Source organism: Selaginella moellendorffii, unplaced genomic scaffold (genome assembly GCF_000143415.4).
Source record: "Selaginella moellendorffii unplaced genomic scaffold, v1.0 SELMOscaffold_0, whole genome shotgun sequence".
Lineage (NCBI taxonomy): Eukaryota > Viridiplantae > Streptophyta > Lycopodiopsida > Selaginellales > Selaginellaceae > Selaginella > Selaginella moellendorffii.
The window spans coordinates 2,987,815-3,015,128 of NW_003314261.1; the positions used below are offsets into that span (position 1 = coordinate 2,987,815).

The 27,314-nt window shown below is 47.0% G+C and overlaps 10 protein-coding genes and 1 non-coding gene across 17 annotated transcripts; 6 read left to right on the forward strand and 5 right to left on the reverse strand.

Annotated features, from left to right (window-relative positions):
- The first annotated feature begins 4,283 nt into the window (after positions 1-4,283).
- On the forward strand, positions 4,284-7,040 carry LOC9641435 (jmjC domain-containing histone demethylation protein 1). Its single transcript, XM_024672708.1, has 15 exons — positions 4,284-4,714; positions 4,795-4,882; positions 4,931-5,050; positions 5,130-5,210; positions 5,266-5,357; positions 5,412-5,493; positions 5,549-5,622; positions 5,681-5,779; positions 5,841-5,909; positions 5,961-6,078; positions 6,133-6,216; positions 6,267-6,317; positions 6,369-6,437; positions 6,491-6,661; positions 6,721-7,040. The coding sequence occupies exons 1-15, from the start codon at positions 4,386-4,388 to the stop codon at positions 6,967-6,969; spliced, it is 1,776 nt and encodes a 591-aa protein (XP_024528476.1). The 5' UTR covers positions 4,284-4,385; the 3' UTR covers positions 6,970-7,040.
- A 31-nt stretch (positions 7,041-7,071) lies between these two features.
- LOC9641436 (lactoylglutathione lyase GLX1) lies at positions 7,072-8,708 on the forward strand. Its single transcript, XM_002960239.2, has 9 exons — positions 7,072-7,275; positions 7,330-7,480; positions 7,544-7,668; positions 7,729-7,793; positions 7,841-8,053; positions 8,108-8,155; positions 8,214-8,321; positions 8,376-8,516; positions 8,591-8,708. The coding sequence occupies exons 1-9, from the start codon at positions 7,110-7,112 to the stop codon at positions 8,630-8,632; spliced, it is 1,059 nt and encodes a 352-aa protein (XP_002960285.2). The 5' UTR covers positions 7,072-7,109; the 3' UTR covers positions 8,633-8,708.
- A 1,580-nt stretch (positions 8,709-10,288) lies between these two features.
- Positions 10,289-11,114, forward strand: LOC9641932 (translation initiation factor IF-2). Its single transcript, XM_024671445.1, has 2 exons — positions 10,289-10,792; positions 10,845-11,114. Exons 1-2 carry the CDS (start codon positions 10,289-10,291, stop codon positions 11,112-11,114), a joined length of 774 nt encoding a protein of 257 aa, XP_024527213.1.
- Positions 11,115-11,342: 228 nt separating this feature from the next.
- Positions 11,343-12,894, forward strand: LOC112345196. Its single transcript, XM_024671533.1, has 3 exons — positions 11,343-11,886; positions 11,967-12,388; positions 12,443-12,894. The coding sequence occupies exons 1-3, from the start codon at positions 11,343-11,345 to the stop codon at positions 12,839-12,841; spliced, it is 1,365 nt and encodes a 454-aa protein (XP_024527301.1). The 3' UTR covers positions 12,842-12,894.
- A 1,973-nt stretch (positions 12,895-14,867) lies between these two features.
- LOC9641933 (protein NUCLEAR FUSION DEFECTIVE 4) lies at positions 14,868-17,268 on the reverse strand. Of its 2 annotated transcripts, none has more exons than XM_024670768.1 (3): positions 16,755-17,268; positions 15,420-16,465; positions 14,868-15,356 (listed from the first exon to the last, which is right to left on the reverse strand). In XM_024670768.1, exons 1-3 carry the CDS (start codon positions 17,088-17,090, stop codon positions 14,900-14,902), a joined length of 1,839 nt encoding a protein of 612 aa, XP_024526536.1. In that variant the 5' UTR covers positions 17,091-17,268; the 3' UTR covers positions 14,868-14,899. The 2 variants fall into 2 exon arrangements, with proteins under 2 accessions (XP_024526536.1, XP_024526542.1); XM_024670774.1 differs by having other exon boundaries at positions 16,759-16,828.
- Positions 17,269-17,375: 107 nt separating this feature from the next.
- On the forward strand, positions 17,376-19,406 carry LOC112345241 (pentatricopeptide repeat-containing protein At4g02750-like). The gene is made up of 2 exons (XM_024671602.1): positions 17,376-17,744; positions 17,850-19,406. Exons 1-2 carry the CDS (start codon positions 17,376-17,378, stop codon positions 19,404-19,406), a joined length of 1,926 nt encoding a protein of 641 aa, XP_024527370.1.
- On the reverse strand, positions 19,381-21,828 carry LOC9641934 (O-fucosyltransferase 19). Its single transcript, XM_002960901.2, has 9 exons — positions 21,295-21,828; positions 21,170-21,238; positions 21,039-21,114; positions 20,923-20,993; positions 20,773-20,861; positions 20,592-20,724; positions 20,309-20,538; positions 19,773-20,249; positions 19,381-19,714 (listed from the first exon to the last, which is right to left on the reverse strand). Exons 1-9 carry the CDS (start codon positions 21,625-21,627, stop codon positions 19,477-19,479), a joined length of 1,716 nt encoding a protein of 571 aa, XP_002960947.1. The 5' UTR covers positions 21,628-21,828; the 3' UTR covers positions 19,381-19,476.
- A 376-nt stretch (positions 21,829-22,204) lies between these two features.
- Positions 22,205-22,994, forward strand: LOC9641437 (dirigent protein 2). Its single transcript, XM_002960241.2, has one exon. It carries the CDS (start codon positions 22,352-22,354, stop codon positions 22,862-22,864), a length of 513 nt encoding a protein of 170 aa, XP_002960287.1. The 5' UTR covers positions 22,205-22,351; the 3' UTR covers positions 22,865-22,994.
- LOC112346218 (DNA repair protein RAD51 homolog 2-like) lies at positions 22,723-25,989 on the reverse strand. Of its 6 annotated transcripts, XM_024674578.1 has the most exons (14): positions 25,906-25,989; positions 25,737-25,850; positions 25,518-25,670; positions 25,345-25,448; positions 25,224-25,287; positions 25,114-25,169; positions 24,971-25,051; positions 24,860-24,922; positions 24,743-24,813; positions 24,600-24,692; positions 24,410-24,553; positions 24,319-24,358; positions 24,157-24,253; positions 24,038-24,061 (listed from the first exon to the last, which is right to left on the reverse strand). In XM_024674578.1, coding segments are annotated over exons 1-13 (1,068 nt in total). In that variant the 3' UTR covers positions 24,038-24,061; positions 24,157-24,252. The 6 variants fall into 6 exon arrangements, with proteins under 6 accessions (XP_024530364.1, XP_024530356.1, XP_024530350.1 ...); XM_024674573.1 differs by having other exon boundaries at positions 24,157-24,358; positions 24,410-24,532; XM_024674567.1 differs by having other exon boundaries at positions 24,157-24,358.
- Positions 24,129-24,201, reverse strand: TRNAA-CGC. Its single transcript has one exon. It is a non-coding gene; the product is annotated as a tRNA-Ala (tRNA).
- Positions 25,990-26,221: 232 nt separating the features above from the next.
- Positions 26,222-26,945, reverse strand: LOC9641438 (dirigent protein 13). Its single transcript, XM_002960902.2, has 2 exons — positions 26,830-26,945; positions 26,222-26,775 (listed from the first exon to the last, which is right to left on the reverse strand). Exons 1-2 carry the CDS (start codon positions 26,917-26,919, stop codon positions 26,269-26,271), a joined length of 597 nt encoding a protein of 198 aa, XP_002960948.1. The 5' UTR covers positions 26,920-26,945; the 3' UTR covers positions 26,222-26,268.
- Between the last annotated feature and the right edge of the window lie 369 nt (positions 26,946-27,314).

Consider the following 27,314-nt stretch of genomic DNA (forward strand, 5'->3'; position numbering starts at 1 on the left):
GTTTTGTTGGTGCTTCACCGTATAAACTTCTATATGGTCATAATCTAATATTATCAATGGAGCTGAGTTTACCTTCGCAATTGCCACAAGCACCCGATGCTAAGTCATGGGATTAATATTTGATGAGCATTCTTCCACTTGTCCGAACAGAGTTTGCCAAACACTTAGGCCGCGTACAAGTGGGACAACAACGGCGCTACAACTCCCATCATCATCCACTTGCAGAGTACAAAGTGGATGATTTAGTGTTTATCTAGTTTCCCTATCTTACGGTACGTGGTTTATCTAAGAGGCTCCTTGCGCAGTGGAAAGGACCGTATCGGGTGTTGTGGCAAGTTGAACCACAAGTTTATGAGGTTCGGCATGATGTCCAATAGGCCGATCCTTTGGAGATTATGCATGTGCAGCGGTTAAAACGCTTCATACAAAGGGATCAGGAGCAGTTCATACCATCTATAGACCCGCCGATGCCTCCTCCTGACGTTCCTCCAGATCCCGGTCTGTCTACAAGAGAACCCTGATGGCCTTCCATTATTTCGAGAGGAGGGGATGATGTGAGGGCCAAGTGTACGGCTACGATGCCGTATACTAATATTAGCGTAGTGGGATTTTAGTAGCTGTCGGATTGTTTTCAATCTGGACCACTCGCTTCTGTATATAAGCTAGGGTTTTTGGGCTAATTGATAGGCACATTTTTGTATTCCCTTTCCATATTCCATCCACTCACAGACTTAATTGATAGCAATATTTATAATATATATGTAAACTTTTGAATTTGGACTTTCTGAGGTTACTCAACCCAATATGTCGTAAGACCTTTAACGAAAGTTAAGAGTTTTAACTTTATTGACACCCTACCCCTAACTAATTGAAAATTCTTAAAAGGTCACTCAATCTAGTATATCCTAAGACCTTTAATGAAAATTAAGAGTTATAGCTCTCTTGACACCCCTCAAGTCAAGCCCAATTAGAGAAAATTAGACCATCAAATATTAATTTTAACATACAGTGTAATTCTTTTAACCAACTAACAAAATTGATTCCCTTAACCAACCAACAAAATCAAACTCAAGACCCCTCTGATACCAAATATAAACTCTTGAATTTAAACTTTTCAGAAAGTCACCCAATTTAGTATTATTTAAACCAAAGACATTTAACCCTAACTATCCCAAAACCTTTAACCAATTAAACAAATGGATGCACTCTTATTCATAGGTGTAGCACACCTGAATTTGGAGCTGAACTCCAAACCCATTGCATTGCATAATAAGGGTCTAATATAATCCTATGAGCACCGACTCCCCATATGTAGCACTTACATGCAAAATGGTATCAGATGATGTCTGGAACAATTTTGGTATATCGGTGGCTTAACATGAGGAGAAGGGTACCCTGCATTCCAACCATTATCCCTACTATACATTTGAAACCCCCCATAATTTCTATATTCCGTAGATATGCTAAATTAGCAAATTTAGATACTTTCCATAATTAGCTAATGAAATGAAATGAGACCAATATAAAAGGCATGATAATGAAGGTGTTTGGCAAACAAAATAAGCTATCATGTAACAATATTAATGGACTAAACTCTATTACCAATTCTTATATTTAGCTAAATTTCTTCCGTGGGAATCCTGGGGATGACATGTACTATTTGTTTGATCAATTCATGATAGTTGCTATATATCATTCTTAGGATGATGCTTAGTGTCTATATAAATTCCTCATATATCTCCAAGAGACAATGTTACAATGGTATAATAGTTTAACTAAAACCTTCTCCCAAATGTCTTTAACATATTTGGACATATTAACAATTATAACAATGTTTTCTATCAATTGCATCATTTCTAGCAAGGGCTATTTGAGTCAGTTATGCAATTTGATATTCATTTCCTAAGTCTTTTACTTAATGTGGAGTCAAATATGTTCAAATAGATCAAATTGGGTATATTGTGGCTAATACTTCATCAAAATTTTATGAAACTTATGCATGTACTTATTCTAGCCACCTTTGATGATGCTCTTTAATTGGCACAATATTTTGAGATATTACCTCTCCCACTTGTAGTTATACATATTTTTCCTATAGGAGACAATCTTGTTTTAATAGAGGTTAATGTTGTTATTGTCTATATTCAAGGACAAGGATATGGTCATGGCCATGATGTTCATTATTTTACCTATGATGAGGTTAGCCACATGTATTTGTGTTATTAGCATTTTCTGGTTTGACATCCTCCATTTCTTAAGTGGAGACTTTGGCATCAACAATATATTGTTGGTGTTACTTCAGTAAAAGGTCTTAACACGAAGATTTTTTTAGTAAATAAAAAGTCATGTAAGTAATAGAGAGACCTTGTGTGAATAAGTTAATAACCCCTCTATCCTTTTTTCAAGAATACCATCAAATGATTCACTTGACACAAATTCATCCAATATTTATTTTTCAAGTTTAGTTTTATATTAAAAATTCCCTTGTTATCTTTTTTGTATTGGTTGATATAAGTTTTAGTTTATCTTCTATTGCTTAATTTGTTAAAATATATTGTTATTTACATTTATATCATGCAATAGAGCCAATCTTCATTCTCTATAACAATGGTTGTACACATATATATGTACAATATGAGGTAGATCTAGTTGTGTATATAGGTAATCTCAAAGTTGAGCTTTAATCATTACAAGCGGTGTCAAGTCAAGTTTTTGACTTCATACTTAATATAAATCAATTATAACACAATTATGTCAAGTATGAATTTGAAGTTTTTCCCAATTATTTTATACTCTTTTATATCTCTTCAATTCGTCTCACTTTTGTTCTATTTCATCTTTTTACTTTTACTTTTATCACTTTTATCTCTCTACCCTTTTATTCATCTTTTCCCTTTTAAAATCCTTTAAATAGTCTTTATACTACAATGGTGAATTGGCTCAAGTAGGAATATATTAATCTCTTCAACTTTGACCTATTGTTTGAAACCAAAATTGCAATGTATCATCTTATTCTGCTTATTCGATCAAGGTTGTTGTTTAGTGTTGGTGAGTGAGATTTGGTGTCTCACTTTTAAAGACTTAAGTGTTTCCAAGTTGTTATTTCTAGTGCAGTACCTGAATCCTATCACTTGGTTAAGCTTATAGAGATCCAATTTCAAGCACTGCCTTCTTTACATGTCACTCAAGCTGCCCAAGATGCTTAAGTCACCTATATATCCACTCCTTCCTCTTTACAACTGTTGACATGTTATATGCCTACTACTGCACTTCCTACCATGAGCCCTTCTAGTGACAATTAACAACCCTACTCCTCTTAGAGTGAGATAATTTAACTTTGCCCTTGCCTTTTTCAAGCATGCTTAAGGCAATTGAAATCTAGTATGTGAATCTTTTCTATTTTACCCAGTTTGCTGCTCATGAGTAAGATTTTCTTTGTGAGAGCCAACTAATGCAAAGGCTAAGCATTCCTGCATCTCCAACTCTCACAACTTTATTCCAGCTTCTAGATTTCCAAGAGCAAGTCATTGGCTCGCTGCTTTGCAAGTACATAAGCCCACAACCATTGGGAGGGTACTTGTACTCAAACCATATAAAAGACTATAGCATAGATTAACAATGGAAATAAAGAGTTCCAATGTTTTAAAGGGAATGAGTAAGTGTTTCCCAGTTTTTATTTTCGTTGCTAATCTATGCTATAGTCTCTCATGGTTTGCATAGAAGTGCCCTCCTAGATTCAGAATGATCATATATAACCCACCCTCTGATCACCATGATTTTTCTCATAAGTCTCCCTTTAGAGGGTCCTTTTCTTAGGATTTGCCACCACATTATTCTTGCCCTACTAGAATGGAGCTACATTTTGTTATCCTATCATCTTAACTTGGTGCCTAACACTCTAGAATGGATCACCTTTGTAGTGAAATCAAAATAGTCAAGTTTGACATGGGAAGCTAAAAGTTTCACAAAGTTTCTCATGTGCAGAGCCAGGAGCAAGATGGGAAGACTGACTTTGTGGCCAAGAATTGTTGCAGGATACCAATGCTATCTGAAAATGCGAGCAGAGATCCGAAATGGCATTGGATACATCAGCGTACTCAATGCTTTTAAAAAGCAGACTGAATGAACAGGGAAAAATGAAAATCGAAGAAGGTCCATATTCCTCACACGCAAAGACTTGGCGACCCTGGCTGCTCGTGGCGCTTAGCTTCTTCGTTGCATCGCAAAAGAACAGAGGGCAAGAAAATAATATTCCCGTTGCGAAGGTAGAATATTCTATCTTGACCTAAAGCTCACGGGCGAGCTAATCTTGGTGGGCGCGAGCTAGGCGGCAGCGCCTGCGCGCGAAGAATGTGACTGAATTTCGCGAGGGAGGGGGAGAAACCATGGCACAGGTGAGGCGCTCCAAGCGGCAGAGAGTGGCGGTGGATTACGCGCGCCTGGACGAGACGGGCTTCGACGATTGCACCAGGGTTCAGTACAGGAAGCTGTCGCGGGCGGTGGCCAAGTGGGACGATGCTTCTCAAGGCGAGGCCGAGATCGGCAGCCAGGGAGGCGGAGGAGGAGGCGGAGGCGGAGGGGGCCAGACTCTCGCAGCCGCCGCCGTGCCCGTCGTGGAGGCCAAGGATTTGTCACACTATGTGCACTCCACGGGCTTTAAGAACCCGTGTGTCGTGAGAGCTGTGGACGACGGTGCCTCTGCTCTTGGGCTAAGGTATGGATGCTTTCTTTTTCTTTGTTCTCGCTTACGTTTGCTAAATTCTTTTATCTCTTTCGCATTCCTGGTTGTTCTAGGCTCCCGGAGACACAATTGACTGTCGAGGATTTGGCTAAGCTGGTTGGCTTCGACCGGCAGATCGAAACTATAGATGTTACCACACAGGTATTCTTTTCTGCTTATCGTTCTTCTCACTTCTTCTTTGGGAATCAGGCTGAAGGTCCCGTGTATGCTATGGAGGATTGGGTGTCGTATTTCTCGTCGCCAAATCCAAAGAAGCCTTTACTAAACGTTGTGTCACTGGATCTGGCGAACACTCCGCTCCAGAAAATGGTGAGGCCGTAAATTCCCTCACCTTGAGCTCAAAAGTCATTATTTTTTCAGAAGGATAACACGGCATGTTCCTGTATAGGTCAGTGCGCCTTCCTTAGTGAAAGAGCTGGACCTTGTGGAGAAGGCGTGGCCTCGTAACCAGAGTACCACCATTCCAGAGGTTTGCGACTTCGTCACTGTACGCATGGCTTTACTCAAACGTAGTCTACAAATAGGTCCAGCTTTATGCGATAATGAGCGTTGAGGGTTGCTTCATGGATTTTCATCTTGATTTTGGAGGGTCCTCGGTGTGGTACCATGTTATAAGGTAGGTGCTGGTATTGTCTTCTTTTATCTGTTTGTGTAAACGCTTGTTTTACAGTGGGAAAAAGACATTTTTGATGATCCCTCCAACAAAGGGAAATCTCATGCTTTTCGAAGAATGGTCTTCATCAGATAGGCAGGCAGGTATTTAGTTTTCGATGTTAGCATTGTTTTATGAGAAAAGCGGCCTTGCAGGCTAGCGTGTTCTTTGCAGAGCGAGCTAGCGGAGGCCAGAAAGTCGAGCTCTCGACTGGAGACACTCTCCTACTGTAAGCCGTTCTTCTATTCGCTAGTTTGCACATCCATCTAACGTTTGTTTTGCTGCAGGCCTGGGGGCTGGCCGCATTGTGTTGTAACTCACTCCGACTCGATAGTTATTGGTGGAAATTTCCTGACAGGCTACAATCTGGGGCTTCAGCTCGATATATATCCTTTATCTTGTTCTTTGGATGACAGCGACAGATTCTTTTCCTTGACCTTACAATACTTGGCTGATGGAGGAGCGGCTCAAAGTTCGCCAAAAGTTTCGGTTTCCCTTCTATAAGCAGCTAATGTGGTATGTGATACTTCCATGGCAGATTTGTGTAGCTGATGTTTGAAATTATAGGTATACTGCAACTCGCTATTTACAGCTACTAAAAGATGACTCTGGCAAAGAAGAGGTTACTAGCTGGGAAAAGGAAGGTCTTCCGAAACTTGTAAGAGGTCTCAAGTTCTGGTTGCAGGTAAGATGGGTAGTGTTCATGCTTACGTTCTTACAAGACTCGTGTTTTCTTCAGTCTAAGGATGGCGGTGAGGTGCCTCCCGACATTTCTGACCCGGTTGAACTTTTGAAAGAACTCGAGAACATCTTAAAAGTGAAGGTAACAAACAAAGCGGCATTTTTATGGTGGCTCACATGCGTATGTGGCAGAAAAGCAGTTCGGATGTGGGTTTGACGAGCCCGACGGAAGGCGAGACAAGCGTAAGCGAAGGGATTCGACTTAATCTACTATAATTCTTGCATATGTTTCAGGTGAAGCCAGAAAAGGTCGAAAATGAGGAAGAAGAGGCGGAGGAAGAGCAAGAGGACGATGAAGGAGAGGTAAGCTCATACTTTCTACATGTGGTAGTCACACACCTCTCGTGCCAATGCAGGTATTGTACGATGAAAACCGGAAGGATGACGACGAGGATTTCGACGTGGAAAAGGACGGAGATGCGACCAGCAGCGACACTGACGAAGAGTTTGACGATGAATCAGAGTACTCAGAAGACAGTGATCGACCACGTCGGAAACCAAAGCCATACTCTCGAGGAGGACGAAAGGTAAAAGTCTCGATACTCTTCCCGCGCGTGTTTAGATATCACAAGAGCTCGAATTCCAGGAAGTAAAGTCGGCCTCGGTGTCGAAGCTAATGCACGGAACGAAGCCATCGCCGGTGAAGAAAGCCTCAAACACCAAAGCCAACACGACCGTGAGGGAGCGATTGATGAAGAAGATCGGAGTAGATCCGAGGATGCCTTTCAATCCCAGGCAGCAAAAGCCGAGGCAGCGAGAAGAAAGCCCCCCTCCAGAGGAAGAAGAAGGCGATGAAGGAGACGAATTCGATGGGGAAGAAGCCGCGAGGATTTAAGAGAATAAGAACCAGTCATATGCTTATGCTTCATTTGGATGTATAGAATGTATTCTATCGTCTGGACAATAGCTAGCTAGCCCGGTCGCGAGGTCGAATCTAGGGAGGCCGCGAGACCAAATATTTAGCCAGGTGGAAAGATGGGAGACATGGCATTGAGGGTTTCGGTCCCTTGTGTGTCGCGGATCCACAGGGCGGCGCTAGCGTCTTCGTCTAATCGCTGCTCTTCTTCTCTTCAATCCACATCGCTGCATTCCAGCTGCGCGAGGATCGTCGGGCGCTGCATTGATCGAGCTCCCGCTGCTGGTATGGATTTTCTACTCCATCGGGCTTGGATTATCGATGGCTTTGGTGTTGCAGGTGGTTTCCGGCAGAGGATCAGAGGTATGGCGTCTACCGAAGCGGCGGAATTGGACACTGGAAAGGAGAGCGTTCTGGAATGGGCACAAAAGGATAATCGCCGCATGCTACATGTCGTGTACCGTGTTGGCGATTTGGATAAGACGATCAAGTGAGTTCTTCGGTTGCTTTTTTTTTTTTTTTCTGTGGGATCATCTTTGCTTTTTGTCCTTAGATTTTACACCGAGTGTCTTGGAATGAAGCTCTTGCGCAAGCGTGACATTCCCGAAGAGAGGTACACGAATGCTTTCCTGGGTTATGGACCCGAGGACAGTCACTTCGTCGTAGAGCTCACATACAGTAAGTTTATCTCAGACCTTTTCTCTCAATGCGCTGTTTTGATCAATTTCTTTTTGCAAGACTATGGAGTTGATAAGTACGATATTGGAACTGGATTTGGACATTTCGGGATTGCTGTCGAGGACGTGAGTGAGTTTGAGATTCATAGCTGTGAGCTCATATGAAACTACAGGTGTACAAAACCGTGGATTTGGTTAAAGCCAAAGGTGGGAAAGTCTCGAGAGAGGCGGGTCCTGTCAAAGGAGGATCCACTGTGATAGCCTTTGTGGATGATCCCGATGGATACAAGTTCGAGCTTATTCAGAGACCAGCGACCCCGGAGCCTCTGTGTCAAGTCATGCTGCGTGTTGGTGATCTCGATCGATCCATCAGCTTCTATGAGAAGGTATATCAACATGCTTAAGCCATTCGTGCCTTTCTGCATGGTCTTTTGTTCCAGGCGCTTGGAATGAAGCTCCTCCGCAAGCGTGACAATCCCGAGTACAAGGTAAGCTTAAAGTTTCTCGCCTCATGCTTCTATGCTTGTCTCGTGCGCGAGTGTGCAGTACACGCTTGCGATGATGGGATACGCGGAGGAAGATAAGACCACTGTGATGGAGCTGACTTACAACTATGGTGTTACCGAGTACACCAAAGGAAATGCTTATGCCCAGGTTCGTGCATCACTCCATCTTTGGCCTTTATAGTTTCTCGCTCTCTCTCTCTAGATTGCTATTGGCACGGATGATGTCTATAAAACTGCTGAAGCAGTCAAAGTTTCTGGTGGCAAGATTACTCGCCAGCCAGGCCCTCTTCCTGGCATCAGCACGAAAATCACAGCTTGCCTCGATCCGGATGGCTGGAAGACTGTAAGCTTTTCCTGATGCATTGTTTCTCGATCCATCTCACACGACTATTTTGTTCCCTTTCCTTTATCCTTCAGGTCTTCGTTGATAACAAGGACTTTCTCAAGGAACTCGAATGAACTAGAACTGCAATTTTCAGTGCCTAATCGCTTTTAAAAAATTAAATATGAATTCCAGCCAAACCTGGTTTGTATACATCATTGTTCCTGCTCATGGAGCAGCTGTGAGGAGGCATCCTTGGTGGTTGTTCTCACCGCTATGACCACCAGGAGATTTGAGCACATATCCAAGCTTGTGCTTGGTTCAAGGATTATACCCCAATAAGAGCTTTGGGAACGAACCACACCTCACCTCCACAGTCCTCTTGACGATCTCATAAGCACCTCTTGGCGGTTGGCGCTGAGCAATATTGCGGATGAGGAGAAAAGTGGGTGAAAAAATTCTGATGCTGGATTGCCAGGCTGGGCTATGAGAAGAGTCATCCAGTGGCTCGCGAAAATCAGTGAAGTTTCGCCACGTGCTTAAACATAAAAAGAGGACGTGAGTTGTTGATAATTTGGAAGAATAATTGTGAGAGGTGGACATGTCAATACAGTATAAACAGTTTATGCGACACCTTGTAATGATATTCTCAGTAAGTATGAAAATTAGTGAAGTTTCGCCACGTGCATAAACACTTAAAAGACGACGTGAGTTGTTGATAATTTGGCAGAATAATTTTGAGATACAGTATAAACAGTTTATGCGACACCTTGTATAAACAGTTTATGAATGAACGATTAAAGTTCAAACGATTTATCGGTCACCCTTTGTAAAGCTATTGACAAAATGGGAATATAATGGAGTTAAAAGGTCGGATTTCTTGCCCGTTCTGCGTCTATCATTAACGTGAAGAAGCAAATTTGTTTCGATGCGGATTGCCGGGCTAGGTCAAACACACGTATAAAAGTACGGAAAATAGTTAAACATCTAAAAGAAGACGTGAGTTGCTGATAGATTAATGAGAGGTGGAGGACATCATTACTTTTAGTGTCAACGTCGAATGGTTATTATAATGTGCAAATTTCTTGAGCTTTTTATATTCTCAATCAAGACAAACGATTTATCGGTCAGAAATCTGTTTCTTTCTGCGAGGCTCGCCACAAAATGGGAATATATTTGACTACGTAAAATGGACGGTCGCAAGGTCAGATTTCCTGCCCGTTCTGCGTCGATCAATCAAGGTGAAGGAGCTGCTAGAATTTGTTTCGATCCAATCACGACCTTCGTCAAATTGTTCGCTTGGCACGGTGATCGAGAAAAGGCACAATCAGACGGCTACACGCTGATATTACGGTTAGGATTTCTGTGCCCCTAGAAACTTCTTGCTCGAAGGATAATAATGAATCAAGATATTCACAGCTGGGGGGTTTATACTCATTATTGTATTCTAAGTATAAAAGGTATACATCATTCTCTTCGTTTTTTCTCTCCCGGATCTCTTTCCTTCTGGTTTTCTTCGCTTGGCTATGGCTTTCGCTCGGCTCTTCCGTCCTTTCGTTTGTTCTTTCTCTGTTAGGAACTTCGGATCTCGTGGTCGTGGATGGGAAACAAGCTTCACTCGTTTGTTTTAATATGTCTTTGTTTCTTCTTCCTTTCTCATAGATCCTCTTTGCATTTCAGATGTGGAGCAGTCCGAGCACAGTGTGATCCTGGGGACAGGCCAAGACCAGAGGATCTGGCGTAGCCAGACCCTGGTCATTGCCCAACAAGCTCCAGCAGCTGACAACGAGAACATGGATGCTGGCGCTCCTCTTGCTGCTCACGGTGGCGCTCCTCCTGTTGCTAACGGTGGCGCTCCTCCTGCTGCTCAAGGAGGCGCTCCTCTTGCTGCTAACGGTGGCGCTTCTCCTGCTGCTCACGGTCCTGCTGCTGACGGTGGCGCTCCTCCTGCTGCTCACGGTCCTGCTGCTGACGGTGGCGCACCTCCTGCTGCTCGGGACATGCCCTCGCCGTCGTCGGCCACCGCCGAACAAGCTGGATCCCCGATGTCTACGTGGGACTGGGACGCGTCTTCATCGTCGTCGGCCACCTCCGGGCAAGGTGGATCCCCAATGTCGTCGTGGGACTGGGACATTTCTTCGTCGTCGTCCTCGGCCACCTCCGAGCAAGCTGGGCAAGCTGCTGGGTCACCAATGTCGTCCTGGGACACGCCCTCGCCATCGTCGGCCTCATCCGGGCAAGATTCACAGATGTCTTTGAGGGACGCGCCTCCGCCGTCGTGGGGATCTCCTGTGTCGGTTAGTTGTTCTTTCTCTGTAATGTCACTGGAAATTCTTGTTTTCTTATTAGGAAACCGATTCTTGGTCACCTGGCGTGGGCAACGGCGAACCGGGCGGTGGGAACGGACCCAACAATCGCGGACCCGACGGTGTGGACGGACCCGACGGTGCTGGCGGGGCGGAGGGACCGAACAACGGCGCGGGCGGCGGAAATAGTAGCAACGGTGCGCGCAATGGCAACGGTGGTGGCGGCAATGGTGGGAATGGTGGTGGCGGCGGACTCGGCGGGGGTGGTGGCGACAGCGAGACTTACGTGGACCCGGAATGGCTCAACTACTGATAATTCGTGTTTTGTAAACTTTTTTGCTCGAAATGAGAATCGACGTCGTTCCAGCCATGGTAGCCGGGCATAGACGGTTTTGCTGGGCTGGGCCGAGGTGCGTATCATCAGGCACTGGGCTCCAGCCGGCACGATATATCCGCTGGTGTCGTGTTCAAGTACTCTCCTCTCCACGGTTTCTACGCCATGCAAACATCGAAAAGTTCGGTCTAGCTTTTTGGAGTTACGATGCGGAGGCAGTGCCTTGACGATCTTCCAGACGAGGTGCTCATTCGGATCATGTCTCTCCTCGCCTGGTCGCGCGACTTGAATCCCTCGTCTCTGGTAAGCAAGAGGTGGGCGCAGCTGGCAAGGCTCGTCACGCACTACTCCTTGGAGTCGAGCAGTCGTGATGTGGAGCAGGGGCTCATCCGCTGGTTTGGCCACAACGATCTTCGCCAGTTATCCATTCGGTTCCAGCAAAGTTGCACTCGCTGGCTGCACCAGATCGGGAAAGGGCTCCACTCAGTCACCATCTACGGAGGTCCGCAGCACAAGTTCGAGGACTTCTGGTCCAATATCTCGGCGTGTCAGGAGCTCCGCTGTCTCCACGTCCACGTCACACAACTCGGCTCCACGCTCGGCAATGCAACCTTGCCTTCACCGCTGCTGCCCAATCTCCTCTTCCTCAGTTTTCACAGACCGATCAACGTGACTGTGCTGCAGCAGCTGCTCGAGATCTGCCCCTCCCTTCTTGTAGTGCGGATGAATACGATAGTGGTGAGCTCGCCCGGTATGTAAAGCTAACCCGATTTCCCCAGTTTGGGCATTTTTTGCTGTCAGCTTGCATTTCTCAAGTATGTGACTTTATAGGTACCTACGTGCTCAAGAGCCGCAGCCTTGACAGCTGCCAGTCGGAATTCTGCGAGGGTGATGGACGCGACAACTTTACGCTTGCACTTGACACACCAAAGCTCCGGTGGATGTTCTTTGTCGTTCCGCGCATCCAACTGCAGCCCACTACATGCAACGTAGAGTGGATCCGGGTGAGAGAGAGCATGCGGCATATCCAGGGGCTGCGCTACTCCAGGCTCAAAAAGATCATCTTCCTCAACCCGTTTAGCAGCCCTGCCCAAGTAATGGACAAGGTAGCTTTGTGTAGAACGTTGAGCCTGAAGAAGTTCTATTTCTGCATCTTTGACGATGGCATTCCACCCTGCTCTATTGATCTTGTGGCCCTGCTGGAGCCGTTCCAGGGCCTTGAGGAGTTCATTGTCTCTTTTATAAGTATCAAGGTGAAGCTTTTGCTTTTTGTTCCAATGCCTCACGGTGTGTGTGACTAAATGCAGCAACTATACGTTGCAAACTGGAGCAGCATGGAGAAACCCTTGACAGTTAGAGTCGAGTTCGTCCACACCAAGCACATCTGGGAAAGAAACGGTCTGGAACTGGAGTTCGTCCGTGGGCTGGTGGAGAGAAGCAGCGGCACAAAGGTCGAGCTAAAGTGTGTCTACTGGACTAACAAAGATGCTAGTCCACAGATTCCTGCGCTGCTCGAGGAGTTTGCGAGAGAGCACCCAGGACGTGTCAAGCTGCAGCCCCTGCAGTGGGTGCCCCGGAGCGACTGCGGCATGCTGTGGCGATCTTGGCAAGAAAGTGTTGAGTCGGAAGCTCCCTACGCTGCAATCGATCACTGGTGCAGAGGGATGCACGAGTCGCATTCGCACATACCATGCGGCTGGCAGTAGCTATCATGAGCATCTATCAATCAACATGAATCACTGAGCAGCAGAACGAAGTAGAAGACAACACCAGCCCAGTGTAGTCTTGGTGTTAACTAACACCAGACTATACATGATATTACAAAGCCATTTAGATTTAAAAATCAACGAGAAGCATTATTCATAGACGAAGTCACAAACATCTGGAATGGATGTTACACAATGTTAGTAGAGGCTTTTCAATTCAACCAATCCTCCGTGGTATACATGGGACCTTCAGGCTAAATCGCAGGAAGTGAGAAGAACGAAACTTGAATAGATAAACATCAATCTGCTGGTCGAAGCCAACCAGCTTAGCCAAATCCTCAGCAGTCAATTGTGTCTCGGAGCAAGTTACAGCTTGGATACGAAGCGATCCAGGTGCTTCTCATAAAACTCCTCAAGACCAACAGGGCTGCAGGATCAATGAAGGTGGAATGTCCTTGGTGAAGCTTTCTTATTTGTTCCATTGGAGCACCCCTTGGCAGCTTTCTCACCCAGCACATCTGGGAAAGAACAAGTCTGGACAGGCTGATAAGACTGCTTCCCGATGTCAGGACCAGTGGAAAATTGTTGTTAATAATGTGGACATCATCTTTGATTCAAAGTGGTAAATTTTAAACTAAACATGGAAAGTATTGTTGTTTTTATGTTATTTTAATTGTGCTGATTTGATCATTAATTTGATTAGTAAACAATATTACCATGGTGATTCGATTTGAAATTGAAAATACCACTAAATCTAGATTTCTCTAAGTTTATTCTTCCACAACATTATAAAATTTTATTCAGGTTCAAAAGCAAAATCAATGCCCCTCTCCATTGCATTTAGTTGCTCCTCTTGAGAATCCTCTCACATTCTGGAGGATTTACTTCATTTCCTTGTTATTAATTTGAATTTCCACCAAGGCCTCCTTGTGTTCTTGACACTCTGAAACCTCCTCAAATGCAAGATCTAACATCTCCTCATCATCCACATCCTTGAGATTTGATGATAGAATTTCAACATCTCCTAGTCACTCATTGGAATTTCTGCCACCTCAGGAACACAATAACAGTGTGTTCTTCTCTGTTTGCAACTTCATTTTCCTCAAGTAATGTTATCATTCTAGCCATCTTCATGTTATCAATGTCAAAATCTTCCATATCCTCAACCTGGATCACTGCCCCAACTTTATTGATCTATTGACCACTCTGTTTCACTTTGACTGTTGTTGACTGGCAAACCTTTGCTTTCTAATGTGTTGTTAACTTCTTAAGTGCTGCTAAATCTTGGCCATGAGGAGAAAGCAATAATGAGCTAGTACTACAACAATATTGACTTTTTGAATTGCCTAATTGATATTCCAAATTGGAGGCCACTCTACAGTGAGGATGAAGACCCAAACAATGAATAGTTTTGGAGAAGATAGAGCCCCTTGTACACCTTGGTACTCTTCTTTAGCATCACAAATGAAAATCTAAAATATTTCCTTTTTTACAAGCTTAAGGGTTGAGAGTGTTTAAAGTTTTTGGTAAAGGGAGTTTTATTAGATATCTTTTAATTTCCACCTTTATATAATGGAATAAGAAGAAGACTCTTTGAAATTGCCATGGAAAAGTTACCTTGCTGCTCTTGTTTGTTCAAAAAGATTAATGCTTTCAGTGAAAACCTAGTTATAAGCTTAAAGGCCCACTAGTGTTCTTAGAGTAAAAAACGTTTCATCCAAATAATTTTAAAGAAAGCTTTGAATTTGTTTATATTAACCACTTCATAATCTATTCTGTGTATTTTATATGAGGTGAGCTAACCGAGATTACAGTCTGCTGGAGGAACTTGCTGGGTGTGGAAAAAAACGATCTCGTCCTCATCTTCATCCTGCTCGGCTCCAAATTCTCCAAGACCTAGTGAAGCCGTTGTGGGCATGATGTGGAGTATGTGTTGACTCGGAAGCAGAGAGTTGTGGCTATGCAAGCAAGTATGAGTATCTTTGAATCCTCGTGAATCACTGGGAGATCGGGAAGGAAGCTCTTGTATCACACAACGTATATGTCTCATTGTCTTCCTCAATGCAAGTTCCTGACTGCGCGGCCAGACTTGTACAAAGATTGATACACGGGCTTGATCCTGACGCTCACGTAGACGCTGGCGGCAGACCCGACGAGGCACACTCCAGCCATGATCAAGAACGTGAGCCGGAAGCAGTGAGCTCCAATGCACTGGTCGGCCTGCGGCCCGTCTCGCGCCTCCATGTCGTAGAGGTAGCCGGCGATGACCCCCGAGAAGAGCAGCGATCCCACCGGGTCCCCCATGGTGAGGAAGTTGTAGATCTTGCCAAAGTGCTTGAGGCCGAATAGCTCCGACGCGGTGGGAACCATGACCGAGAAGTGGACGCCGTAGCAAAAGCCCAGCAAGATGGAGCCGACGTGAAGCGAGCTCGTGCCGGCCCATGCAAACAAGAGATGCGCGACTACCATCAGGCACTGGGCTCCGGCCAGCCAGAGAGTCCGAGGAACAGCCTTCCTGCAAAGAATGCTGGTCAGTGATCCATTGGCGCTATAGAACTTCTACGAGCTGAGATCTTACCGGACGTATTTCTCCGAGATTGCTCCGCCTCCAAGCCGGCCCAGGAAGTTCCATATCCCCAGGAGTGTGACGAAGATCGTCACGTCGGTGAATCCCTGCGCCTGGCCGATCTGTCCCAGATTGTTGATGGCCGTCACACCCGACCCCACTCCACAGAAGAACGTGAAAAAGAGCAGCCAGAAGTCCGCCTTGAGCAGCGACTGCCTCAAGTTGAAGTCCTCTCCACGCCTCGGCTTTCTCTTCCTCGACACAGCGCCTTCTCCCACGGCCATCAGCACGTCCGTATCGTTTTCTATGTCGGCTTCACTCAGACTCGTCGCGCTGTCGCTGGTGCTCATCCCCGGCGGGAATTTCTTTCGATCGTCCCAGGAGAGCTCCTCCTCGGTCCGCTCGATGTAGCTATCGTCGTGCCGGAAAGTTGGCAGAGTTCTCGCGTCCTCCTCGTCAGATTGCCCGAGTTCTTCTTCGGTGGATCCTATTTGGAACTGGACGGTTTCCTCGCGCACGAGGGGCTCGCCCACGCCGCCGTCTTCTTGTTCCAAGTTACGTCTCGATGGTGGTTCCTCAGTTCTCTTAAACAACCCGAGGATAAAGAACTTGAGAGCGACGAAAACCGGAGCAAAGAGGAACAAGAGCATGACAGTGGCTATAACTCCGGAGACGATTGGATTACTCGGGAGAAAGTCCTGGACAAAAGTGGCGACGAGAAGGTAGAGCGCGAGGGACACGCAAATAACATGAACGAGAAAAAAGTTTCGTTTCTCTTCGGGTTCACGGGTGGCGTCGGGAACTGGACGAACGAAACCCATGCAAGCCACGGACACAGCGAAAGGACTGGTGGAAAGAAGCAGCAACAACGAGACCGGGTTCTTAAAGAGGAAGGACGTGTAGAGCTGGGTGAAGATGGCACCACTGAGACCAACGAAGCCTTTGAGGATTCCCACAACAGTACCTCGGCTCTGGGGGAAGTTCCGCATGGTTGTGACGAGAACCGCGGTGTTGAAGAATGTGGCACTGTTGGCACCGATGCAAATAGCTAGACACATCTGCAAAAATAAGTATATGAATACTAGAAGGAAAGAAAAAGGAAGGACTTTCAAGCTCAGAAAACGACCCAAAATAGTTTGCAAGCTTTTCCACTCTTTCAGCTCTTTTGTCCACTCTTTCGGTGACTAACTCTATAAGCGAAACGCAAAATCTAGAAAATGAAACCAGCACTTGACCAAAAAAATTGTTTTTTTTACCTCGTGCTTTGCCAGGAAATGAGAAAGAAATCCGAGAATGAAAGAGAACTTGCAACGCAAAACTTATCTCTAGAGCTCAGGAAAAACTTACTTGCCAGTATGGAAGTGGAGCGATCCTTTCACTGACGACGAGCCAAAGAACGCCATATCCGAGGAACGCCTCCAGCCCCCCAATGAAGAGGATGAGCCATGCAGGGAGCTTGTTGGAGAGATAGCCAGTGATGAGCCCCACATTCTCGCCGATGTCCTTGGCCACGCCCAGATTGTTGAGCTCAATCTGCGAGTAGTGGAGCACCGCCTTGAGCCGCGGCGAGAAATGCGAGAAGGTGTAGGCGTTGCCGGCAAATGCCTGGATCCAAATCGACGCCGCCAGGCCCAGCCATTTGATCGTCAGCTGCGACGAGGGCCCGGAAGAGATCGACGCCATTCTTGTTGCTCGCTTCTCCGCCGATCGACCAGTAGCATCTGGCAGGGGGATTTCAAGGACACCCACCTGGATGGCACTGGTGGGCGACTCGCGATGATTAGTCTGACACCAAACGAGAATGGAATAGAGGAAAACCCTGCCGCTGTTTGCGGCTCATGTCGTGCGGTCCGATATCCTGGCAGCACACGTGTCCACCTCCCATCAGCCCTAAAACAGAGTTGCCCATAAACCCTAAACCTTAAACAGAACATAAACAGAACTAAAAGATTTAGAGGCAATGGTCGCATGAATCCCAGCAGCATTGTGGCTGTGCTGCCTCCACTGCGAGCCCTTCCTGATGATGGATCGGACTACTTTGCAGCGCTTCTCCGATCAAGCGGCGACTTTCGGGAGGCATCGGGCATCCGGGCCCGGATCTTGGAAAGCGAGCATCGTCAGAATCTCTACCTTGCCAATCTCACGATCCAAGTCTATGGAAAGTTTGGCAGGATTGACGAGGCACGCGCGGTCTTTGATGCCATCAACCGCCCAAACGTTTTCTCGTGGACTATCCTCCTCACGGCATATGCCCAAAGAGGGCATCTGGACGATGCCAAACGGGTTTTTGACAAGATGCCCGAGCGCAACCACGTCGCGTGGAATGGGCTCCTCGCGGCATATTCCCAGCACGGTCGAATCCAAGAAGCAGAGAATCTTTTCCAAAAGATACCCGAGTGGAACCTTGTTACATGGAACGCGATGATAACAGGATATGCCCAGAACGGGCATCTGGAAAAAGCCCAGGAGATATTCCAAAGCATGCCGGAGAGAGACGTAGTTTCCTGGACTGCGATCATCACCGTTTATTCCGACAAAGGCCAAGTTCTCTCAGCGAAAAAACTCTTCGATTCCATGCCTGGCAGGAACATCGCTTCCTGGAATGCGATGATCCAAGTCTACTCCCGCAGCGGGAACCTCCAAGAGGCCAACCAGCTCTTCCACCGAATGCCCGAGCGCGACTTCGTCTCGTGGATCAACATCATCACCGCCAACGTTCACTGCGGGAGCATCGAACAGGCAAAGTCAGTCTTTGACGAGATTCCCGAACAAGAAACTCAATCCTGGAATGCGATGCTTACCGGTTACGCCCAGCACGGGAACTTGGAGGCCGCCAAGAGCATCTTCGACAGCATGAAGCACCGGAACATCGTTTCCTGGAACTCCATGATCCAAGTCCACGTCCAAAAGGCCAACTTAGCCGAGGCAAAGCAGCTCTTTGACAGGATGCCCGAGCGAAACCTCCCGTCCTGGACTGCTCTGATCACTGCCTACGCGCAGGAAGCCGACGTGAGGTCGGCCAAGCAGGTCTTCGACAGCATGCCCGAGCTCGACGTAGTCGCGTGGTCGACGATGATAACTTGCTGCGCACAAGCCCGCCATCTTCGCGATGCCAAAGAAACCTTCGACACTATGCCGGAGAGGAACCTGGTTGCCTGGACCAACATGATAACTGCGTACGCTCAGTCTGGAAAACTGGACGAGGCCCGAGAGATGTTTGAAAGAATGCCGGTACGTGATGGAGTAGCCTGGAACACCATGATCTCTGCTTATGCCAACCACGGTTATCCGGACGAGGCCAAGGTCCTGTTTGATGGAATGCCGCAGCCCGACATGGTGTCCTGGAACGTGATAATGGAGTCTTATGCCCAGAACAACCAGCTCCTCGAAGCAAGGACCACCTTTGAGAAGATGCCCGAGCGGGATATAGTTGCCTGGACTGTGCTTGTGGCCGCGTACGCCCAAGCAGGACATCTGATCAAAGCCAGGAAGATCTTCGACTGCCTCCCGAAACAAAACGTTGTGTCCTGGACAGCCATGATAGCTGCTTATGCCCATTCTGGCCATGGTAAGCTTGCCGTCGAGCTCTTCCAACTGATGGATCTCGACGGACTCAGCCCCGATGAGATCACGGTCACGGGTCTTTTGAGTGCCTGTAGTCACGGTGGCCTCTTCAAGGAAAGCTTGCAGTACTTCGGCTTCATGAACCAGGACTACGGATTAAATCCGTCTGCCGAGCACTACTGCTGCATGATCAACGTTCTCGGCCGTGCTGGGCAGCTGAAGCATGCGCAGGAGCTACTCCAAGGGATGCCATACCTTCCCGATGGCACAACTTTGGGAGCCTTGCTGGGAGTGTGGTCAGCTTACGGTGGTGCGTCTGCCGGATCAAATATAGCCGAGCGCGTCGTTGAGCTGGACCCTGAGAACTCGGCACCATATATCTCTCTGGCTAACATCTTCGCAGCTGAAAGTCGTCGTCGAAGAGCCTCGACTTAAGCGGCATTATTTCCGGACTGTACAAAATGATCCCCGGTACTAACCAAAAGCCTTCGCTGTACACGCGTTCTCATAATTGTTTTTGCTGTCTTGTAAGTAGCCTTCTGCTGCTCGTTTTCTTTGACTGACAAATGCAGCCTGGATTCGGATTTGCGTAGAAGTTTTCTTCCCACTTCGGAGATTCACCGGATTCCCTGTACGATGGAGCACCTATTTTCTTGTGATGCACTCTTCTGATTTCTGCTGCGAAATTGTCCCACGAGAGATTTCCTGTTTCGTAATCATCCACGAGAGTTACTACACTTTGTCTGCAACAAAAACCAACTGTAAGATAATGCATTAGAGAACCAAACAACCAGGACGTACCGGTCCGGACTGATCGTTTTCCTGTGTCCCTCAAACCTCCTGTGCCCCTGAACAGCCTTGGCCATGTTTCCGTCGTATGTATAAACGAAGGTATCGCTCTCCAATGCCATGATATAGTCCAGGCCTGCGATTCTGTTTTGAAAGCCCTTGAACTCCGCCAACTCCTGCTCCGTTGCAAGAGTTGAATGGGTGTAAACGTTTGGATACACGCTTTGGAAAGCTTTCATACTGTTGTTTCCGAAACTTTCGCCTGCCGCAATGTAAATGTTGGTGGATGCCGGATATCCCAAGCCTTTCAGTAGAAGAGCAGCTTCGTGAGGTGTCAGAGGGCAACCTCCTTCCATCCGTTTTTCTTCCGCAGCAATCTCCTTTTCTTTCCAGTGCTTAGTGCTGTAACGCATATCACGTAACACGTTCGCTTCATCGGCTGTTAGCCCGTGCGAACAACCCGTGAATGCCAACATGTCCTTTTCGTATCTACATTCAGGTGAAGCCTCAGAAACTGCAGTTGATAGGTAGGACATATCACATTTTACCTCAAGTGGAGAGCTATATACGGCCCTTTATCTCGCATCCGCTCAACAAGAACTTGTCCCAACCTTTGAATTGGCTTGGCGTACTTCAGAGCTCGATAATTTGCTCGGCAGCGAAGTTGTTGTACACTGTTAGGAATATCATTGTTCGCTAGACGTGAATCCGCATGGGTGAAGTAGACAACCTTGTGCTTCTTGAGCAAGGGAAGAATCTCCTCTTTGTAGTAAGATGCCTGGTAAATCGCACGTCAATACTATCCAAACGAGACAGCGTAGCAAGCTATACCTTCGACCATGATACGGGAGCTTTCTTGACTGGCTCGGCGCTCTCCAAATGGGAAGGAAGAGCTTTCACAATTTGTACATCGTCTTTCAAGGTCTCTATGAAGTGATCGATGTCAAAAATGTCCGCGAATTCACTGCACTATGAAACTGGCATAAGCATTCAACTCCAGATTTAAAAGTACCTTGGATCCTCCCAGAAGGAGCTGTGATCAAGTGTAGGCATGACTAAAGTGGCATTCATGATCCTGGCTACAGCAACCATGTCGCATATCTGAGAACGACATATGCGTATTATTCCAAAATGAATAGAAAAGAAACAGACAATCGCATACCCCGGTTCTCATCTGATTGAGGCCACCATTCGCGTTTACCCGAAGATAACCATTTGTAGCTGCTCCAGCCTCTGCCAGAAAATTCTTAGCATTTCCACAAGAGTGAGAAAACTTACTTCGAGATTTCTTGGATCGTGCTATGCATTGCTCGTACTTTGAGGAGTCTGGATTCGCCCACAAGGAGTTGTAGAGCTGCCATTCATTCTCTCAGATGATCTAGCCTAATGCATGAAAGAATTCACGTTACCTTCCTCTCGACATGAGACACTTTCGTGATTGTGCTTTCGATCATCGCTCGCTGGTAGGACTCGGCTGGCTGAAACAAAGAGAAGAAACAGTGTGATCCTCGTCCTTCAGTCTCGGAGCCCATACCTTCGTTAACAAGAGCTGATCGAAATCTCCCCCCAGCCACTCCACAGACAAAATCTTGGCTAGGGCAAGAACGATCAAGAGCAGGCCGATGAGTCCCAGCAAGGATTTCCTCCACGCTCTGGCGGCCGCGCAGCTGGAATCCTTGGCATCGCTCTGGAAAATGCTCGTGGCCAAAGCGTGGAAGGGATCAACCTGCATCCGCTTGGTGGAGATCGACCGCCGGTAGACGGGCGTCTTGCTCTCGCCGCTCAGCCTGGGGCTGAGAACGATCTCCGCAACATCCCGCGACATCATGCCGCCCGGGAGATGACCTCTGCTCCACTGCGGCGCCATGGATCGGCGATATTACGCCTCCGCTACCGACCGCCGCCGCGCCGAGTCGTCGTCAATGATCCCACGCGCAATGGGGACCAAGAAACTAAGAATCGATGATCGAGCAAGAAGGGAGAAGAAGAGAGCGAAGAGAAAGAGAGAGAGAGAGAGAGAGAGAGTCCTAACACGGCATGTAAGTTATATGAATCTTCTCTTACCTATCACTTTTAACCACGAGTGAATCCGCGCTCGTGAAAAACCCAAAACGCGGTGCTGCCACGTGTCAGAGAATAAACATCTCCCTGCCGCACATTCTGGGGCTGCGTTTATTTGACCAGCGGTTGTGTGTCCAAACCAAGGCAGCGTTGTATTTGACCGTGTCTCTTGCAAACCTTAACTTTAATTCCTTGTGTCTTGATCGATATATGGATACTTGTCCATTGTCTATGGTTGTGGCTGGGTATCGACGACGCCAACTATTGCTCGATTGAGCAACAGTCTACCTAACGACCTTTGTTAACATAACCATGTGCTTACCATCGTACTGAATTAAAGGTACCACCTTTTATTTGTAAACGACGAATTTAAGATATTCTTCGATTTCTAGAGGAATCTTAGCTTTTAGTTCAAGGGTCCATGTCATTGTGGCCAGCACTTTTGCAACAACGACCATAATGGTTTTTCCAAACATTATAAACCCTCTCTTCTTTCTCACACAGCCCATACATTTGTAGCCCCTCTTCCAATGAGATATCTCTCGCTTCTTCCATCGCTTTGCGTCCTCTTCTTTCTGGTTGCCACTGCCAATGGATCCACCACGAAGAAGCAAGGTAAGGTAACCTTCCTCCAGTTCTACATGCACGACATTGTCACGGCCAAGCATCCCACCGCCGTCATGGTGGCCAAGCCCCCTTCCAGGAACGATTCGTTTGGCCTGGTGATGATAATAGACGATCTCATCACGCAAGGACCCTCTTCCAGCTCCAAAGTTTTGGGACGGGGCCAGGGAACTTATATGGTGTGCTCGCTCACCGCCATTAACTTGCTCTTCAGCTTCGCCGCTGTCCTGGACACTCCAGAGTATAAAGGGACCATCAGCTTCCACGGCCTCGACATGCTTGCACTGACCGTGAGAGAGTTCGCTGTGACGGGAGGAACCGGAGATTTTAGATCGGTGCGAGGCTACGCTACCATCGAGACGCAGGCTCTAAAGGGGCTCAACGCAGTGCTCCTGTTCAAAGTTTATCTCACATATTAGCATAGAGAAAAAGAGAGAAGTGTGGACCTTACTATTGTCCGGAGAGCTCGTTTAGCTTCCGGAAGTTTGTGCACACCCGAGCCCATGCTTGACGATGAGAGGCTCGGTGAATCCAAACATTTTTCGCTTCTCATTGTACTCGACGTAGTAGTTCTCTTGCTGGAGCGTTCCTATGACCGCCTGAGCGGCCCCAGTCTTGAGAAAGCCGAAGCACACCACGCCGGTGTTCTTGCCTGTTGGAATCATGTAGTTTCCCGGCGTGATCGTCCACAAGGCGTTCTTTCCAAAGTCCATGACAACGCTGGGGAACGAGCCGAGCTGCGTTGGGCTCATGCGGTAGCAAAGTGACAGCGGCTTGAAAGTCGCCGGTTCCCTCCTGATCTTCTTTCGCGCTGCTTCTCGGACAACTTGCTGCCGGACGAGATCGTATGCTGCATTTGGAAGGCTTGTGAACCGAGCCGTAGTTCCAATCTGGATAAACTCCTGTGCCTTGACGGGCACGGAGCCAAACTGGACTCTTTGCAACCGGAGCAAATACGTTGTCGAGCCGGAACGAGGATTGTTGTTGACGAAAAGCGGAGTCCGGATGAAGGAAACAGGTCGGGACTGTAGAACGTCCGAGTTGTTAAACAGGAAGTAGCTCCGTCTTCCGAACGAAAGCTGGCCTCGACCACCGTCTTGCATTGCTCCCAGGCAATAGGCAAACGTGAGAGGAAGCTTTGCGGCGCTAGTAGCCTGGAAGGGAAAGCTGGACGTACTGGAACCCAGTGCCAAAATGCTGGGTGCGTTCTTCTGGCTTCTGCATGAGATTCGGACAGGAAGCTCCAGGCTTGTAGGAATCGAGCCGCCTGAAAGGCCAGTAAATGAGATGTTGAAGGTTTCGCTGGTCGACGCGCAGTTGGATACAGGAAGCTGAGCACTTGTGTCCAGAGTAAAGTCTCTAGACTGGAACTGGTTGCTCCTGCCAACCTTGAAAGTCAGTGTTGCGACAAAATTACTCCCAGAGGAGTGAAGTGAAGCGGATGGATAAATGCTCGACCGCTGAGCATAGCTCAAAACGCTATTCACAACGACGACCAGGACCTGCACGAGAAAGGTTGCCATCGCCGCAAGTGAAAATGGCTGCTTGAAAATTCTCACCCTTTGGTTCATATATAAAGCCTTGAGTGTCATGTCCGAGAGGCATCATATGATCCACTAGAAAAAGCGACCAGAGTAATAAGTTGCCGCAGAAGTGATAGAAGCACGGGGAAAAAGCAGAAAATGGAGATGAGGGGCATTGATCCCCTTACCTATCGCATGCGAAGTGATCGCTCTACCAACTGAGCTACATCCCCAGTTCGAATATTCACAGTATAAGCCGCATCACCTGGGAGGCAAACTAGTCATCTGCACAGAGAGAACACGCCATTCAATTAGTCAGGGGCAAAAGACTTAGATCGAGAAGCTTCCACCAGTTGAAACGAATTATCTCCTCGTCATCATCACCGTCATCTGATTACAGGACAAATAAGCTAGAAAGTCAAAACATACAGTTCCACTTACAGTTTCTGTAGACAGCCATGAGATCTTGCTCGTTTACTTGCCAAAACTCATTTCCATCGATTTCTATGCCGTAGCTCGTCACCAGAAACGGCATAGCAATGGCAGGAGACACAGGACACTTCGCTATACGGATACACCGACGACCTGCAAATGGTTGAAAAACAAATTAAGAAAGCAACAGAAATCTCACCTTCACGAACTTCTAGAACAAGTCTGATATTAACAGCATGCGCCCAAGCTGTACCCAGAGCGACCCAAAGCTCTGACTCACCATCACCATATCCTACAACAATACATCGTAAACACACAATAGTTAGGAGATAGAATCCACACCTTCGTATGTGCCCGAGGCCCTCACGTGATTTGTCACGACGACTGGAAGTCTACATGATTCGGCGAGGTACCTGGAAATATGCACGATCTATCAGTTTGATTTTACTTGAGACTTACTTTAACAACGATGCTTGCTTTCCAAGCAACTCCTGCCTTTCGAAAATCTCGTCCTCCTTGTCTCTGCAAGGGGTGCCTCAGGTCATATGCTCATTTCAAGGTGAAGCCTACCCTTCTAGTAAAGTTGCAATGCTATCGATCACCAAGAGCTTGACATTACCTTCAGGTATTATAGATTGCAGTTTCTGTAGGCTGAAAGCTCGAGAAGACGCATGTTAAAGAAAATAGATATCCGTCTTGATGGTACCTTGCACCTTTCTACGAGCTCCGGAGCAGAAGTAGGCGTCAATATCATCATGCGCTGCGCAATCTACGTTGAAAAAAGACAATGAGTCATTTGAGCGATTAGAAAATGAAAGCTTACTTCTCGGACACTGGCCTCGTTACAGAAAATCCCGGGATATTTGTGGGAGCCTATTTGCATCACCCTTCACACGCATCGAGCACTTCAACCTACATACATTGTATAATTTCCTTCAGATTACCTTGTGGTGGAAAACTTTCGCTCAGTATCAATGTAAACAACACTGCCCCCAAGGCCACCAAAGCTCGTCGGAATGACCGTCTGGATCGATAGAGTGAGACAGAGCTGGCAAAGAAAAAAAAAATGGAAAGAAACGAACCATTGTCATTCCAGGAAAAACAATTTATAAAGGACCTGTGTCTTTCCAATGCCTGGGGGTCCAACAAGCTCAGTGATAACACCGGATGGAATCCCACCACACAGGGCGTCGTCGAGGAGCTTCAAAGTAGTCGAGAGGTGACCCATAGCAACCTCGTTCTTAGATCGCATTTGCACGATAGAGAGCACCTAACGGCGAAAGAAAAACAAATCAAACAAGGCGAGAAAAAAAAAGTCGAAGAAGCGCAATCACACCGTCTTGAATGGCGGACAAACGCTCTTGTTGATGCGCGCGAGCGCGGCCTCGAAAGAATCCATCGGCATGTCGAGGAGTTCCATGAGCTCCATTTCTGTCAATCCCAGCGCATCCTGCCCACAATGCAGGCGATCTTCGGCCCAAGAACGCTCGCAATCAGGATATTACCTTGGCATTGTGGATCTTGCGAGCTGCGAAGAGACGAACCACGGCCTCGTCGAGCCCCATCCTGGCGATCGACCTGTTCGCCATCGCCCAAACCCTAAACCTGTGCCTCAAAGATTTTGAACATATTCAGGTATATTCTAAAACGTATATTCTAGAATACTGTCAAAACTCCTAAACCCTAAGCCTTAAAGGAACTCATTATCTCTTTATTTAATTACTTTTATTATATTATTTCAATGTGTCTACGTATGGTATATTATGTATGCTGGTATCAAGGCAGCCACTACAGATCAGGCTTTAAGATTGGATTCCATGCTTTGCGTGAAAGACTTTCGGTCATTAAACTTAAGATTGTGATGGGATTTAGAGGTGGAGGCCAAGGGAGCAGGAATCGAGTTTGCTAACCTTGAGGAAGAGTTCGTGCTTGAGCACCATGTTTGCTCCACCGGCGTACGCAAGAACCTGGGTGGCAACCTGGCGACCCTTTGAGAAGTACAAGTCCCCAGTTCCCCCAAAAACTGGGAGATCATTGGCAATCAGCGAGAAATCGAACAGACCATCCGCGGAAACGTAAGAACCATTGTAAAACGGTGTGGAGAAGACAACCGCGCTGTTGTAAGTGACCAAGCTCCCAGCCACCGGCACGAAGAACGTCCCTTTGACCCTCCCAATCTCTTGGGACTCGTAAGATGGAGTGAGAGTGAGGCGATTGTTAAACACAGCTCCATATCCGGCGGTAAAGTTGGGATTCAAGCTTGTGCTTCCCAGGATCGCCCGCTCGCTCTGGATCTGGCTCGAGTTGGCTGGGCTCCTGATAATGTGGCTGTAGAACACAAAGTTCTTTGGAAGCCCGCAGCAGCAGTCGAGAAGCTTGAAAGTTTTGGTTGTTAAAAATCATATGAGTAAGTGATATAGAAAACTTACTGATATGGGAGGAAGATCAAGCGATGAGATTGCGAGTACCAAAGTCATGATCAGCAAACTTGTGAAATGTGCAACATGCTTGTCAGCCATCTCTGGACGACGCACAGATTAACGAGTGATTTGGGGGCGAAGTTATGCGACTAATTGGAGCGGGGGTCCGCAAAGTCAACGAGATGGATCGTGATTTTCGCTGCCGAGTTGCCAAAGTCAAAGATACCCGCGGGCTGGTGGAACGAACATAAGGATGGTAAGGGTTCTTGGGGTTGGTTTCTAGCGTATAATGTAATTCATGATAAGATTTTATCTCGATTGAATGTATGGCTTTCGACGTCTGTCAATGTTGAGGCTGATGGGCAGAAAAATATAAGTCTTTTGGCTCTTTTGAGACAAGCACGGGCGTGTCGCCTTGATTAAATCCAAGCACACGTAGATTTTTGCGATTGGCAGCGAGCGTGTCAAGCATCTCTTTGAGACTTTGACATATT

Coding starts and splice junctions, on each gene's coding strand:
- LOC9641435 (XM_024672708.1), top strand. CDS start 4,386: ATGGCACAGGTGAGGCGCTCCAAGCGGCAGAGAGTGGCGGTGGATTAC. Junction 5,358..5,411: donor GTGTGGTACCATGTTATAAG/GTAGGTGCTGGT, acceptor CTTGTTTTACAG/TGGGAAAAAGACATTTTTGA. Junction 6,079..6,132: donor GTCTCAAGTTCTGGTTGCAG/GTAAGATGGGTA, acceptor TGTTTTCTTCAG/TCTAAGGATGGCGGTGAGGT.
- LOC9641436 (XM_002960239.2), top strand. CDS start 7,110: ATGGGAGACATGGCATTGAGGGTTTCGGTCCCTTGTGTGTCGCGGATC. Junction 8,054..8,107: donor CCATCAGCTTCTATGAGAAG/GTATATCAACAT, acceptor CTTTTGTTCCAG/GCGCTTGGAATGAAGCTCCT. Junction 8,156..8,213: donor GTGACAATCCCGAGTACAAG/GTAAGCTTAAAG, acceptor GCGAGTGTGCAG/TACACGCTTGCGATGATGGG.
- LOC9641932 (XM_024671445.1), top strand. CDS start 10,289: ATGGATGCTGGCGCTCCTCTTGCTGCTCACGGTGGCGCTCCTCCTGTT. Junction 10,793..10,844: donor CGTGGGGATCTCCTGTGTCG/GTTAGTTGTTCT, acceptor TTTTCTTATTAG/GAAACCGATTCTTGGTCACC.
- LOC112345196 (XM_024671533.1), top strand. CDS start 11,343: ATGCGGAGGCAGTGCCTTGACGATCTTCCAGACGAGGTGCTCATTCGG. Junction 11,887..11,966: donor GATAGTGGTGAGCTCGCCCG/GTATGTAAAGCT, acceptor GTGACTTTATAG/GTACCTACGTGCTCAAGAGC. Junction 12,389..12,442: donor TCTCTTTTATAAGTATCAAG/GTGAAGCTTTTG, acceptor GACTAAATGCAG/CAACTATACGTTGCAAACTG.
- LOC9641933 (XM_024670768.1), bottom strand. CDS start 17,090: ATGGCGTCGATCTCTTCCGGGCCCTCGTCGCAGCTGACGATCAAATGG. Junction 16,466..16,754: donor CTCCACTTCCATACTGGCAA/GTAAGTTTTTCC, acceptor TTATTTTTGCAG/ATGTGTCTAGCTATTTGCAT. Junction 15,357..15,419: donor ATCTCGGAGAAATACGTCCG/GTAAGATCTCAG, acceptor CATTCTTTGCAG/GAAGGCTGTTCCTCGGACTC.
- LOC112345241 (XM_024671602.1), top strand. CDS start 17,376: ATGAATCCCAGCAGCATTGTGGCTGTGCTGCCTCCACTGCGAGCCCTT. Junction 17,745..17,849: donor CGTGGAATGGGCTCCTCGCG/GCATATTCCCAG, acceptor GGATATGCCCAG/AACGGGCATCTGGAAAAAGC.
- LOC9641934 (XM_002960901.2), bottom strand. CDS start 21,627: ATGGCGCCGCAGTGGAGCAGAGGTCATCTCCCGGGCGGCATGATGTCG. Junction 20,994..21,038: donor ACGATCCAAGAAATCTCGAA/GTAAGTTTTCTC, acceptor ATTTTCTGGCAG/AGGCTGGAGCAGCTACAAAT. Junction 20,862..20,922: donor TCAATCAGATGAGAACCGGG/GTATGCGATTGT, acceptor TGTCGTTCTCAG/ATATGCGACATGGTTGCTGT.
- LOC9641437 (XM_002960241.2), top strand. CDS start 22,352: ATGAGATATCTCTCGCTTCTTCCATCGCTTTGCGTCCTCTTCTTTCTG.
- LOC112346218 (XM_024674567.1), bottom strand. CDS start 25,989: ATGGCGAACAGGTCGATCGCCAGGATGGGGCTCGACGAGGCCGTGGTT. Junction 25,449..25,517: donor CAGGCATTGGAAAGACACAG/GTCCTTTATAAA, acceptor TTTCTTTGCCAG/CTCTGTCTCACTCTATCGAT. Junction 25,170..25,223: donor ACGAGGCCAGTGTCCGAGAA/GTAAGCTTTCAT, acceptor TTTTCAACGTAG/ATTGCGCAGCGCATGATGAT.
- LOC9641438 (XM_002960902.2), bottom strand. CDS start 26,919: ATGGCTGACAAGCATGTTGCACATTTCACAAGTTTGCTGATCATGACT. Junction 26,776..26,829: donor TTGATCTTCCTCCCATATCA/GTAAGTTTTCTA, acceptor AAAACTTTCAAG/CTTCTCGACTGCTGCTGCGG.